The 12,925-nt window shown below is 43.3% G+C and overlaps 1 protein-coding gene across 5 annotated transcripts in view; it reads left to right on the top strand.

Moving 5' to 3' along the window:
* Nucleotides 1-98: 98 nt before the first annotated feature.
* LOC122760692 (protein kinase C and casein kinase substrate in neurons protein 2-like) overlaps nucleotides 99-12,925 on the top strand; it is an 18,139-nt gene continuing 5,312 nt past the window's right edge. For 2 of the 5 annotated variants that reach the window (XM_044015841.1, XM_044015838.1), the window contains exons 1-8: nucleotides 99-245; nucleotides 8,031-8,120; nucleotides 8,196-8,352; nucleotides 9,218-9,453; nucleotides 11,358-11,513; nucleotides 11,592-11,767; nucleotides 11,851-11,971; nucleotides 12,420-12,467. In XM_044015841.1, coding sequence (XP_043871776.1) covers nucleotides 8,064-8,120; nucleotides 8,196-8,352; nucleotides 9,218-9,453; nucleotides 11,358-11,513; nucleotides 11,592-11,767; nucleotides 11,851-11,971; nucleotides 12,420-12,467 — 951 coding nt within the window. In that variant the 5' untranslated portion in view covers nucleotides 99-245; nucleotides 8,031-8,063. Of the gene's footprint in view, nucleotides 246-2,772; nucleotides 2,979-8,030; nucleotides 8,121-8,195; nucleotides 8,353-9,217; nucleotides 9,454-11,357; nucleotides 11,514-11,591; nucleotides 11,768-11,850; nucleotides 11,972-12,419; nucleotides 12,468-12,925 lie in introns of those variants that run through there. The other 3 variants (XM_044015842.1, XM_044015840.1, XM_044015839.1) reach the window with 2 other exon arrangements.

Below are 12,925 nucleotides of genomic sequence, written 5' to 3'. Positions count from 1 at the left end.
AACACAACCTTCTTCGCCCGTTGTCTTATTTTGAAAGTCTTGGCCGGATGTGCTGCGCCGCTCTGACTGCAGCTGCGCGCGTGTGTGTGTGTGTGTGTGTGTGAGTGTGAGAGAGTGTGTGTCAGTCGATCCATGGCGCCGCTGCTGAGCGGAAAAACCTCCGAAAACATTTGTAAAGTGGCACCGAGAAGACTTTTTATTCACTAGTTCAACACAAACCGCGTGGAGCAACAAAGTCACTTGAGGTGAGTTTACGCTGTGCTTTTAATTCGTACGTTTAGTAACTTTTTTTGCCTTCTTTGCTATCATTACAGCTAAGAGCTAACGTTAAAGTTCACTCACTTCCCAGTGGAGGGAGGTTGATTCTGTCAGATTCTGGCTGTGAAATAAGGTTTAATCTGTGGTTTCACATGTGTACAACGATATAAACGTGCAGTTAATCCTTTCTAATCGCTGCCTGTATGTGAAACACGCTGTTTAAACGGTGTATTAGCATCATCTGGTCGTCGTTTTTACCCTTTAACTTGTTATAAATGTTGCTCATTTATGTTAATGTGCGTAAAACTGCTTCTTTAAAGTCGACGTATGACGTTTAGTTTGCTCCCAGTTGTGTAGTTTTTGTGTGTTTTTGCCCGGATTCACGGGAGTGTGAAAGGGTGGGGCAGCTTTCACAAGTCAAGATAACGCTGTGGTCCATCATCATGTTCTGTCGTCCTGCACTAACGTATTCAAAATGAAAACAACGCACTGTTGTTATTCACGCAAAGCCAAAGCTCAGCCGTGTCTTTCCATGCACATTTAACCCGGGTTTGACTCGCGTTTGACTCGGGTTTGACTCGGGTTAGGCGGTGGAAACACGCACTCACTCCCTCACTCACTCACTCACAGAGTGTGATTCTGCTTTTATTCAAGGACAATTTGTTATGATTCAATTAGAAGAAGCCAAATGTCTCATTGCTTACTTTCAGATAGATCATTTTAATAAGGAAGACGTTTGTGTTTGCACATGCACAGTAAACTAACTTTTTTACATTTGGTACATGTAAAGTAAATTCTGTCTGACACACTAAAGTCCATCATGTCAATAATGAAACGGCAGTTCAGAGAGTTTTATCGAAGTCTTTGTGCGTAAAACACAAACAAATGATTGTCATGTGACTTCTGATTAAGCCTCATCAGCTCCACACCACTGATTGTGATGCATTCCATTTACATTGGAAGATGGAACTTGGAGTGACGTCACCTCCGAGTTGATTGCGTTCCAGTTGAAAAGTTGACACCTTTCCATTGTTATCTGTAAAGGTTTTGTCTCCCTGGTGATATAGTGAGTGACTGAAGGCTGTTGATCACGTTGTTGAGAACCTGGCCCGTCTCTAGTACTCATGATATTGTAATGAATCAGTGGAAGCGATCAGTCATGGGTCAGTGACACAGAGGTGCTTTTACATCCACGAGATCGTAGGTGTGCTCTGCTGTGGCGTCAGGACGAGGCAGTCGTCAAAGTCATGGTTTCCTTCTGTGTAAACGCTAAGTTAAAGTTAGAATTGTACTCCAAATGAGGTTACTGTGCAGTGAGAGGGATCTCTGTGTGTGTGTGTGTGTGTGTGTGCATGTGTGCGTGTGTGTGTGTGCGGGTCCTGTAGCCTTGGTGAGTCCTGTTGGTATAAATAGGCATTAAAGAGATATTCCACAAGTGTGGTTCTACAGCTGACTGCCCTGTGCACGCACATGGACGCCAGGAGGGGCAGAACCTGACTGTTGTGTCAGCTGTAAACTAAAGTTTGTAAATTGCACCAAAACCCACTGAGAAAATCAGTGTTGTATTACTGCTGCCTTCTTTGCTATGATTGTGTCACTTTGGTAAATGTGAACAAAAGAAAACACACTGGAAGTGACCGATGGAAGCAGCGGCGTAGGAACAACTCTATGATCTACTTTGGTGTGGGAGAGTGAAAGTGAAAACATGCTTCAAACAAACATGTTCTTAAGTTATTGTAGAATGAAGCAGGTGTAGATGTTATGAGTTATGAGAAGTTCCTGCTGGCAGCCATGTTGTCAGTGACCGTGTCAGCGTGTCCAGATCCAATGCTGGCTCCGCCTCATTCAACCACACTTCAAAAAGATGATATTGAAATTGCAGCCATGATCTCCCCAGGCAGACTGTTCCCTGCAAAGGCTCTGTGAACTGTATGTCTTTATTTAGCCTGTGAAAGGATCTGTAATGAGGTGTTGGAGGATCTCGGGGAGTGGTTCAGGACAATAAAAGTTATGTTCAATAACCAGGGGCTTTAAAAGACATTGATGACATTGTAAAGATGATGATGACGACCATCAATCAAAAAACAATCAGTAGATAAACTGATAATAAAGAATGTTTTTTGTCAATAAAGTTAAAAAAGCCTGAGGCCGCAGTGAATTTGTGCTGCGTACAGAACACAACTTTAAAGGTCAACACATGTTCAGTGATGGACTGGCTGTGCGGGACGTTCCTGAAGGTTCTGCCGCTCTAAATGCATCACATGAGTGTTTGTCGGTGCAGTGAGGATCTCCCCCTCCCCTGTCACGTAACACTGAATTTCCCTCCATTATGTTTCCAGTGGAAAATGCCTGAAAGTGTGGACACATGCCATTGTCATTGTCCTGTGTTTGTGCATTCAGCTCTGCTATGAACGCTGGACTGTTGCAGGGACTGTTGTCATTCTGTCAGATCTGCAGTCAGATGCAGCTGCAGAGGTAAAGTCAAGGTCATGGCCTGCAGTGTCCATGGAAACTTGTGACCTTCAAGGAACGATTGCGTTTGTTTCAGTCTTCAGGATTTAGCCACGTCCTGCTGTGAAATTGCAATATTGAAGGGATGGAATGAGCTCAGCTGCACTTCCCTCCTGTGAGACATTGCAGGCATTTAATGCCACAAAAGAAGGAAATGGAAACTTCACCCGTGGTTGGATAAGCACTTTTTTATTTGGCTGAACTTTAGCGTATGTTTTCAGCTCTGCTCTTATGTAATCATTCTTATGTGTGTGTTCTCGTGTCATCGTGGAGGCACCTACTGTGGCGGGAGCCCACACTGAGGTGGTTTTATGTGTCTCTATGTCCTTCCGTTTGTCTGTCAGTGGACAGATAACGTCACCATAGTAGCATCAGTCACACAACTCAACAGGTGTAATCATTTGATTACTTTGCACTTAATGGTGAAAATAGAGTTTCAGAGCAAGAGTTCAGTAGCAACTCTTTTACAACAATATCTATAACATCACATATCATCTTGAAATGGTAAACAGATCCTCGATGAGTGGATTAGCTGTTGTTTGGTCCGTTTGGTCACTTGGGTTTCTCACTTGCACTGACCATTAGGTGGAGAAGTCTGGGAGGTCTCATTATTTAGCAGGAAGTAGAACATAGTAGAACTGCACTTGTTTCCTGTTTTCACAGAGGCAGCGTGACTTGTTGAATTTGAGTGATGATCTCAGCGCGGTGATAAGATTTGTGATCAGTGATTCTCCTGATTGACTCAACTCTAAACAGTGTCATTCTTCACCTGTGAGAGGTCAGCTGCTGCTTCTGCTGCTGGTTTACATTGTTTTTACCCTCCTACATAAACACGTGTGTGGCACGTGTGTGTGTGTAAAAGGCGTGTGTGTGCAGTGCGTGTGTGTGCGCGCGTGTGTGTCGCGGTGCAGGTGGTTTGTGTGGAAACTCAATGAAATCTTTACAGTTAGTCGCCTCTTTTTTGCATTAGTGGCAGATGACTGATGTGAGGGCCACACTCACAGATATTAACCTGAGGAAATGTGTTTTCTGTCACAGGAACCAGGAAGTTCTTTCTTCCTGGTTCAGTGCTGTCATGTGTGTTTAAAAAGTAGTGTCTGCTTTAGCAGCAGTAAAGCAGTAATGCTACTGTCCCAGTGAAGGTGCAGTCTGAATATGTTCTGGTTTCTTTTCCGGGTGGAAATCGCCAGCGACACCACCATACGATATTATCACAATATTGCAAAGTATTGAGTATTTGCCAAATCGTATATTGGCGAAACAGCTGCAGTGAGAGTGAGCACCTTAGCGCCACATAGTGGACCGAAACGTCAACTGATTATTTTTTTTTATGCTACTCCACAAAAAGTTTAATGTTTATTCATCAAACAAAAGAAATTCTCTCTAAAGGTATAACATAATGAAATATTGTGATATTTGACTGAATGGATTTTTCTTTGCTCCATGTAGCAAATAATCATTCAAATAGATTAAACTTGAGCAAAACCTTTGAGAACATCGTCAATTGGAGGTGTGGCAAAAATACTGCCCGACATTTTTGAAGATAAAATAATCCTTCTTATATCTAATGTCTTCAGCTGTAAAGGTCACTCGGATCTTGTCTGTTGCTGTGACTCAGCTCCAGGGTTTGTTCATGTGCTTTTAATATCACACATGGTCTCATGGTCTCACCCTTTCCTTTTTTTTGCTGTTGCTGTCTCACTCGCTGCGTCTCCTCCTCTCTTTAGCCGGCGGCAGCTGCTGCTGCAGCTCAGCAGCAGCTGACAGTTGTTCGCCCTCCTTTCTACGTTGAAAACCGCAGAATCAGACCCATGTGTCCCAGTTTGGATTCAAATGTGCACTTGTTTTAGACGAGAAGTCACAGTATGGGGGTGGAGTGGCTCAGTGGTTAAGACCCTACCTTGTGTACCAAAGACATCATGGTCGCAAGTTCGATTCCACCCCTGGCTAATTGTACTTGATTCCATTGTAAGTCGCTTTGGATAAAAGTGTCTGCTAAATGACATGTAATGTAATGTAATGTAATGTAAAGTATTATGGAAGTGAAGTTTGATGCCACTGAGGAATGCATCGCTCACTCGTATCTCCACACTTTTCTCAGCAGACAAATTCCAGCATACTCTGTACATTGTCTTATCAGCTGTCACTGGATATCATTGTTATGCTAGATTACGTAATCTCTAAACCTATAATCTGGAGAAGCCCATGTTTTTACAACCTTGATGATGAAATAACAGCCCTTGTTGTGTCATTGTTGGTCACTTGTTGTTTAGACAAAGTCAAATGAGTGTTGAGTGTTTTCTTTCTCCTGGTTCCCGTGTGTTTTTGTGTCGCCGCGCACATTGTGTTGGATTTTCCAGCGTTCTCCCACTGAGCGACGGAGCGAGTGGACTTCAGACCTCAGCTTAGTCAACAGCATTGTTTACAGTTCTGGGTCAAGCCTCGGTTCCCCCTCCTCGTGTCCTCCAGCGCCAAGGGTGTGCTGCTGTTTGTTCCTGTTTGCTCACCATTACATTAGACTGAGGACAGAGCTTTTGTGCTGAAGGAATGAACATTGTTGTAGTGTGAAGACATGCAAGGTCATTTTCTATTCATGTGCTTGTTTTCCTTTGAAATCATTATTCGTAAACGCTTGATTTAGGTCAAAGGACAAGTCGAGTACCTTCATACGGAGTTTCAATATAAAATTCAGTAAAGTCAGGTTACGTTTGTCACATTCAGGAAGGTGTAAATTTGCAGAAATTGAATATTCTACCCATGAGTACGTGTCTATGAGTGAATGACTGTCACCGCCTTAGATGAAGGGCATGCTTTACGGAAGTCGCCATCTTAAGGTGACTTGAGGTTTCTACAGCAGCCTGCACGGATCAACCAGACCATTCACACACAACAAGCCACTGTAGTTCCCTGACCATGTGGCTGAGTCCACTGACCTGATCTCCTTGGGCAGGTCATTCTCAGCTGAGCAACTAGAACGGCTGAACGTCCTCACTAGAGCTTCTGGCTCTAAAAGGTCACATATGTATCCAGTGTTTTGGACAGAGATCACATAGATGCAGATCCTAAATCAGTGAACCTAACGATGAGGCCATGTGATACTCACGACTGGTATTGGTCCAACACTTCAGGGAAGAACTACTCACAGACGTCACAGACGTACTTAATACTTACTGTAAAAGTGTGTGTTTCTAAACCTAGTTAAGAGTCATAATCGTGTCCACATCGTCATCAGCACCATAGCTTTTCACACTATGTTGTGTAACTGTGTCGGTCTCAGTTCTTCCTCCTCGTGGGTCAAAGGAGGAACCTGAGTTTCTTCTGTCAGAGCCGTGTTTCCATGTGTCTGCAGTAGTGATCGGTGACAGCTGCTGATCTAAATAAAAATGACGAGGAATCCATTAATGAAGCGGTAACAATTTTGATGAATCGTTTTTTATAATTACTGCAGGTTTGGTGATTTTTCTGCTTCTTAAATGTTTCTTTGCACCTCATAACAAAGAAATCTTTTAAACTGAACTCATTTTGAGAGCATCATCCTTTAGAAGATCAACATTTTCTGACAAATAACTGTCAATATATATTTTGATGATTATTCGATTATAAAATAATAATTAATTGTAGCCCTAGAAATGATCACTAACATAACAAATATATATATACTAATAGTTGTAATACGTTCCATGGAAAAACAAACGAGACAAGTATCAGTTTCACAGTTGAATGTTCCAAAGAGCTTTGTGTAACTTCAGACGTGATGAGTGGTTTCCCCCTCTCTTCCTCAGATGTCCTGTTTTCATCTGGTATCTTGATTAAATATTTAGTTTACAGCTTCCGTCATAAACTACGTATGATAATGTGGTTTCCTCTGGAAATATGTCACACAACAAATACAGTTAAAGAGAGGAGTGTTCGTTTGCCCTCCTCGGCCTTGTGGTGACCACAATACTGCCCTCTGTCCCAAATTCTGCCCTGGAGAGCACATTCAACACACACACACACACACAGATTCATGCAACGAGCCATAAAAATACTCTGCACTGATTTCCATTCGTTTGAACAGATTTAACAAAATGGGGGCAGCTGATGTCAGATAATTGATAATTAAATAATAAGTTATATTCACTTAGTCACCAGTAAAGAACTTGCTTTGTCTACAGTCTGCAATGCAGTGTAATTACATACAGTATGTTCACTTAAAGCTGCTCTTCAACACAGTTGAATCAACATTTATGGACCAAAAAAACTCAACAACACATTCATCCATTGTGAAGATAATGTTTTTACGACATTCTAGGTCTGATGATGAACACTGCGAGAGAGAGAGAGGGAGAGAGAGAGAGAGGGGGAGAGAGAGAGAGAGAAGAGGCTCCAGTCTGATTTTTGAAAGGGAGCAGAGAGGAAGAGGATGGAGGAGAGGAATGAGGGGATGAATAAAGGGAGACTGTTTGAGTTTGAAATGATGGATGTGAGGACAGAGGAGGGGGAGGCAAGAGTAACAGAGGACTGTCTGTGGAGCCAGTGTCAAAGATACGGAAACGCCCACACACACACACACACACACACACACACACCTTCACGGTTGTTGCTGGAGTTTATTGGAGACGACTGTGGCTGGAGTTTGTCTCATGTGGAGGATGTAACGTTAGGGAAGGAAAACAACCACCTGCTGATTAGATTATCACTTTCACTGCTCCATCCCTCACCCTCTCATCTGTGAGCTGAGCTCTCCAGAGTCTGTCAGCTGCTGGTTTCAGTCTGTCTGATTTAAAGATGTTTCTGTTCCTCTTGGTGTATATTGTCGATTGCCAAACCACAGAACGCTTCAGTTTTCACTTTTAGTTTAATTATTTTCTCTTCAGAACTTTTCTAACCATTTATTTTATAAATCTGTGAGAATCTGTGACATCTAATAGTGACAAACTCAGCTCTCACATCACAGAACTATGGTGGCTTTCACATATCAGCAAATATGTTATTCTTAATCGGAAAGGCACATTCTTCCAGGTTCTTCCAGGTTCTTCCAGGTTCTTCCATCAAGTCATTTTTATTCTAAAGTGATGATACACCAAACATTGCTCACTGTAACTTTAATCAAGTTTAATAATGTTTTCACATGTGCCTGTGTGCTGTACATTTTCCAATATTAGAATATGTATTGATAAAAGACTATTTGAGGTTTGAATGACATCGTCTAAATCACATGTGATTCTCTGGTGTTATTGCTGTTATTGTAGAGTGAAGAGGTGTGTCTGTTTCCGCAGGCTCTAAAGACAGTGAAACTCAGGGCAGCAGCGATGTCGGGCTCCTACGATGACTCCATGATCGATGTCTCCAGTGACAGTTTCTGGGAGGTGAGACTTTATTACACATTATCTCTTTGTTTTACCACCTGCTGTATTTCCCTCACCTCTCACCGGTCTCTGCAGGTTGGGAACTACAAGCGTACGGTGAAACGGGTCGACGACGGCAACCGCCTCTGTAATGATCTGATGAACTGTATTCATGAGCGGGCTCGTATTGAAAAGTCATACGCGCAGCAGCTCACGGAGTGGAGCAAGCGCTGGAGGCAACTCATAGAGAAAGGTACATACTGTCTATCATGCCCTGTGCTAATGCAAACACTGACAGGGGAGTTAAACACCGACAGATGAGTTAAACACAGACAGGGGAGTTAAACACTGACAGGGGAGTTAAACACTGACAGGTGGGTTAAACACTGACAGGGGAGTTAAACACTGACAGACGAGTTAAACACCGACAGACGAGTTAAACACTGACAGGTGAAGATAACACTGACAGGTTATTAAACACTGACAGGTGAATTAAGCACTGACAGGTGAATGAAACATTGACAGGTGAAGAGAACACTGACAGACGAGTTAAACACTGACAGGTGAGTTAAACACTGACAGGGGAGTTAAACACTGTCAGGGGAGTTAAACACTGACAGGTGAATGAAACACTGACAGGTGAATGAAACACTGACAGATGAGTTAAACACTGACAGGTGAGTTAAACACTGACAGGTGAATAAAACACTGACAGGTGAATGAAACATTGACAGGTGAAGAGTGACAGGTGAAGAGAACACTGACAGGTGATTAAACACTGACAGGTGAATTAAGCACTGACAGGTGAATGAAACATTGACAGGTGAAGAGAACACTGACAGGTGATTAAACACTGACAGGTGAATTAGGCACTGACAGGTGATTAAACACTGACAGGTGAATTAAGCACTGACAGGTGAATGAAACATTGACAGGTGAAGAGAACACTGACAGGTGAACACTGATAGGTGAACGAAACACCAGGTGAAGAGAACACTGACAGGTGAAGGGAACACTGACAGGTGAATGAAACACTGACAGGTGAAGAGAACACTGACAGGTGAATGAAACACTGACAGGTGAATGAAACACTGACAGGTGAATAACCCTTGCTGCAGGTCCTCAGTATGGCACGTTGGAGCGAGCTTGGTCTGCGTTGTGCACAGAGGCAGAGAAGGTGAGCGAGCTCCACATGGAGGTGAAAGCAGCGCTGATGGGAGAAGACTATGAGAAGCTGAAGAACTGGCAGAGAGACTCGTACCACAAGCAGATGATCGGTGGATATAAAGAGACGAAAGAGGCCGACGACGGCTTCCGTAAGGCACAGAAACCCTGGGCCAAGAAACTCAAGGAGGTGAGAACGACATGCTCCTGATGAACTCAGTGCAAACTTAAACACTAAAGGCTGTGACATCATCAGCTGTCGCATCACAATTCGTTTATTCATCTCTCAGACGAAATTGGCTGCGTTTTCAGTTTCATTAAGAAAAGAAACGACACACAGAGACTGATGAAGAAGAGTTCTACCGGTTATCTTCTTCAATTTGATAATAATAGATACACTCAAAATGACTGAACAACATCGCTGGTGTCTCTCCACAGTGCTCTGTTTGTGTCTGCTCTGCAGTCAACCTATTCATTTTGAATCACAACCACCATGTAAATACATACATGAAACTTGTAGACGTCCATAAATAAGTACACTGTTAGTGATCTGTGCTGTGTCCTGTTGTTGCTCTGTTGCTAGGAAACAGCGCCGGTGATGGGGAAATCACCCATAGACCACGTTGTCTATAGTGTGTGGTGTTTTCCCGTCACAGGTGTTTCTTCTTATGAACACCTAAGCAGTCAGGACAAACCACTCATTACAGCTTGGATCTTCAGTTTTACTGCTCATTTCACGATTACAATTAAAATCCACTGACTCACCGTTGAGTCTTTTCTCTCCATGACTACCTGCTCACTGAAAAACAAAGCAGCACCGGGCCTGCTGTCACCTCACGGTGGCGACCAGAGGAAACAACACTGAGTTAAACTGTCGTTGTACTGTTTTCATAGCAGCACCTTTATTTGTTCATGTCTCATGAAACCTGGAGATTGGCAAACAGAAATTTACAGACGTCACTGGCAACCAGGCTCCTGTTGGATATTAACAGCTGTCAATCACTCACGTGCTGTGATAGACAGAATTAACATTGTGTTGTGTTTAAGCAGCGAAACTAGAGATGAAGACCAGTCACCAACTTTATAAATGAAGTGAGAAGTAGAGTTTGTATGCAGTCCACGCTGCACAAGCACAATACAGTATGTGCTGCAACCTTCAGCCAACTTCCTCCCTCCTGTTTCCTGTGTGTGTGTGTGTGTGTGTGTGTGTGTGTGTGTGATGTCATCATGGTGTTGGAGTTGTGACATCGCGGCCTTGTCATTGAGACACTGGGCAGAGACAGAGCTAAACAGTCGTGTAGCCATAGTGACGAGTGGTGGAGGCCTGAGAGGAAATTGGATTAATTAAGTGGTCTAGAAAATGAGGAGCAGTCGTTAGTGACGCAGGCAGACAGTCCATAATACACAGACACAGACAGTACATCACAGTACAGACACAGACAGTACATCACAGTACAGACACAGACAGTACAGTCACAGTACAGACACAGACACATACAGTACATCACAGTACAGACACAGACAGTACATCACAGTACAGACACAGACAGTACATCACAGTACAGACATATACAGTACATCACAGTACAGTACAGACATATACAGTACATCACAGTACAGACATATACAGTACATCACAGTACAGACACATACACATCACAGTACAGACATATACAGTACATCACAGTACAGACACATACAGTACATCACAGTACATACATATACAGTACATCACAGTACAGACACATACAGTACATCACAGTACAGACACAGACACATACAGTACAGACACAGACACATACAGTACATCACAGTACAGACACAGACACATACAGTACAGACACAGACACATACAGTACATCACAGTACAGACACAGACACATACAGTGTCTCATTAAATATTTGCGTTACGAGCAGTTGAACAGGTGTACCTAATAATGTGGCCGTGAGTGTTAGTGTTAGTGTTAGGGTTTGTTCATGTGTGAGGTCTCGTCTCAGCATCCCATGCTGTGTGAGATAAATGTCAGATACTGGTCCGGTTTTAGTTTGTGTTACTGATAGTTACTGATGTCAATAATAAGTGTAAATCCACAGGTGGAGACGATGAAGAAATCCTATCACTCCGCCTGTAAAGAGGAGAAACTGGCGGCCAGCAGGGAAACCAACAGCAAACTAGAGAGCAACAACAATCCTGATGCCCAGAAGAAGCTCCAGGAAAAGGTGGAGAAGTGTCAGCAGGAGGCGCAGAAGGTAGAGTTTCCATGACTGATGAATGTATTAGTTCTCCATATCTCCATCATCATGTCATCGCGGTTTCTCGCCTCTCAGACTAAAGAACGCTACGAGAAATCCCTCGAGGAGCTGGACAAGCTGACTCCTCAGTACATGGAGAACATGGAGCAGGTGTTTGAGCAGTGGCAGCAGTTTGAAGACAAACGCATACGCTTTTTCAGAGAGCTGCTGCTGGAGGTCAAACAGCACCTGGACCTCTCGTCCAATCACAGGTGTGCATTCAGTCCCAGGTGTCAAAGCAGTAGTGTTAACGTATCCACTGAGAGCTCATGTGTTTCCTGTGTCATTAACACAGGTTCCAGACAATCTACCACACCATGGACGACACCATCTCTGCCACCGACGCTGAAGACGACCTCAAGTGGTTCCGGTCCAATCATGGCCCGGGCATGCCCATGAACTGGCCCCAGTTTGAGGTACTGATGCCAAGATTTGTACTTAAGAGAATAAAAGAGATGGAAGGAGAAGAGTGAAGATGGATCATCTAAAAGAGTTTCAACCAATAAACAAGCAAACAGTCATGGTGCAGGGATAGATATGGATAGAGAGTGCTTATGAACGAAGTCTTTCGTCTTGCAGACGTAGGTGTTCCAGTGAGGAACCTTCTTCCACCTCTGGAGGATGTTTTTCTCTCTTGAACAGAGAGGACCAAATCTTCTCTGTGACAAAGTAACAAAGTACACACAGAGATTCTCTAACACGAGAAAGTGCTGCAACACTGCACGCTTATGTTTGATCTTCTGTCGAGATGAAGATCACTGCTACCTTCACACACACGGACATGTATATGTACAGGGTTAGATGTTGTTGTTAGATGTCATTAACCCTGTTCTACACACACTTCCCTTTCCTTATGTCTGACAGAACTTGGACTGGTCCCGTCCTCGCACCTTTAAGAGAAGGTCCATTTTAGTGAGTCCTGAAGTCTGTTCTGTCACAGCAGCCATGGAACGTTCTAACACTGCTTTTCCCGCTTCTGTTGATCTGTGTTTGAGGTGGTTTGTGTTTGAAGTTTAAAAGCAGTCAAAGGACTCATTTAGAGCTGGTGTTAACATCGTCCTCAGTGATGCGATCAACTTTTCACACCTGCCGTTAAATGAGATCAGATGCAGCCTCTCGCGCTGATGTTGTGTTTGTTTGTGAAACAAAATCATGCTTTTAACAAGTCTGACGTCACGTTAGTGTTGTTCGTACACTCGCACCACAAACTCTTTAACAGGCTGTTTCATTTCTGACAGAAAGTCTGTAAAACGAACCACAAACACCAGTCGTTTACACACGACACACAGACGAATGACAGGGAAACGCAACCATGTCAAACAGAGGAATGATTGTGTATGTGTGTATCTGCACAAATGTGTTGTAACACA

Source organism: Solea senegalensis, unplaced genomic scaffold, assembly GCF_019176455.1.
Source record: "Solea senegalensis isolate Sse05_10M unplaced genomic scaffold, IFAPA_SoseM_1 scf7180000013954, whole genome shotgun sequence".
NCBI classification, from domain to species: Eukaryota; Metazoa; Chordata; class Actinopteri; order Pleuronectiformes; family Soleidae; genus Solea; species Solea senegalensis.
This window is presented reverse-complemented; position numbering and strand designations above follow the sequence as displayed.